We start from the raw sequence: 1,815 nt of genomic DNA on the forward strand, positions 1-1,815 counted from the left end.
CTGGGTTGTGTAGCAGTGTGACGCTGGGTTGTGTAGCAGTGTGACGCTGGGTTGTGTAGCATTGACACTGGGTTGTGTAGCAGTGTGACACTGGGTTGTGTAGCAGTGTGACGCTGGGTTGTGTAGCATTGACACTGGGTTGTGTAGCAGTGTGACGCTGGGTTGTGTAGCAGTGACACTGGGTTGTGTAGCAGTGTGACACTGGGTTGTGTAGCAGTGTGACGCTGGGTTGTGTAGCAGTGACGCTGGGTTGTGTAGCAGTGTGACACTGGGTTGTGTAGCAGTGACACTGGGTTGTGTAGCAGTGTGACACTGGGTTGTGTAGCATTGACACTGGGTTGTGTAGCAGTGTGACACTGGTCTAACTGGCTCCATGCTGGTTGCAGTGGTGTTTGTCCACAGCAGCAGGATATCCTGACATTTCTGTCCAGAAATCGTTGTAAAAGCACAACGCTGCTCTCACACTTAAACACAGCTTCTGATTCATTAGTCAGCTCCAGTCACAGTGTTCATCCTAAACAACTCTTAGTAATAACACGAGGTCAGGACACGCAAATAAAAACACACAACAGTAAAAAAAACACTAAGCAGAGAATCATTGCATTAAACTGAATTTATATTATATTTCAGCATGATTCATCTTGTTTATGTTTGAACTCTTCTGTACGATGGAGTATTGGGGCCACACTACAAGGTTTTTCTTTTATTACGAGATTAAAGTCATAATATTACGACACTGTAATATTACGACATTAATCTCACAGTATGTTATGACTTTAATCTCGTAATAATAACAAAAATAAAAACTCATAATGTGGCCCTAATAGTCCGTCGTACTTCTCAGAGTCCAACACAGTTTAACTTGAGTTCAGGTCAACTTTCACTGAAGCCACTTCAAAAAATGTAAAGTAGAAACATCAATCTAAGAAGAAATACGTCAGGTTAAAAAGGAATAAATGTTTGGTTCCATGTTGTGTGTCTGCATCCTGTCTCTCTGTGCACACTGGTGTGAGGAAGGCACAATACAACTGATTGTGATAAGGTCAGGGTTAACACTACAACAGTGCAGGAGTTGTCAACACTTCTGAACGCTGCAGTTCTGCAGCCAGAATCATCTGGTGGACACTGGTTTGGGACAACTGTTGATGTTCCAGCCTTGCTGCTAACTTTATTCCCTCAGTTTCATGTGGTGTAGTAGAAAAGTAGCTGCAGCCCACATTAAATAAAACTAGTTTGACACATTGGTTGTCTCTACATGCAGTCACATACTGCCTGGGTTTGAATGTGGACAATAAAGTGCAGTGTGTCTCCATGTGTCTCACCTGGGCCATCCTGTTCAGGTTCAGCACACAGTGGTCCTCAGCATGCCTCGTCAGGTCTAGCTGTCCCGTTCACACACAACCTGTGTGACAGCAGGGTCCACACACACACACTCATCACAGCTGGCTGTAGTCCTGGTCTTCCTCCCAGCCGACACGAACTGTTTCAGAGGAGCTGACATTGTCTTTACTCCTGGTTGCTCCTGCTCTGGTCGTAATCTGGGCTCTCTCTGCTTCTCCTCTTCCTCCTCCTCTTGCTCTGCTTAGCTCCCCTCCTCCTGCCTCCCTGTACACAGCATTAAGTCAGAGGGAAGGGGAGGGGGGAGGGATCAGAGGGATATACTTTGTCTGAGTGCACCATGTGACCTTCTGGTGTAGTAGGATTCCCCCAGCAGCTGTCACACTCATTCTTCCAAAGCATCACTATGAGCCTCACACACACACACACACACACACACACGTACACACACACACACACACACACAGACACACACAC

General features: G+C 46.1%; 1 protein-coding gene across 1 annotated transcript in view; it reads right to left on the reverse strand.

Annotated features, from left to right (window-relative positions):
- The window catches only part of LOC106531326 (rho GTPase-activating protein 23), a 114,897-nt gene extending 113,324 nt beyond the window's left edge, over positions 1-1,573 (reverse strand). Inside the window, exon 1 of the mRNA XM_014027163.1 lies at positions 1,323-1,573. Coding sequence (XP_013882617.1) covers positions 1,323-1,331 — 9 coding nt within the window. The 5' untranslated portion in view covers positions 1,332-1,573. The remainder of the gene's footprint in view (positions 1-1,322) is intronic.
- Between the last annotated feature and the right edge of the window lie 242 nt (positions 1,574-1,815).

This window comes from Austrofundulus limnaeus, unplaced genomic scaffold, assembly GCF_001266775.1.
Source record: "Austrofundulus limnaeus strain Quisiro unplaced genomic scaffold, Austrofundulus_limnaeus-1.0 Scaffold620, whole genome shotgun sequence".
Lineage (NCBI taxonomy): Eukaryota > Metazoa > Chordata > Actinopteri > Cyprinodontiformes > Rivulidae > Austrofundulus > Austrofundulus limnaeus.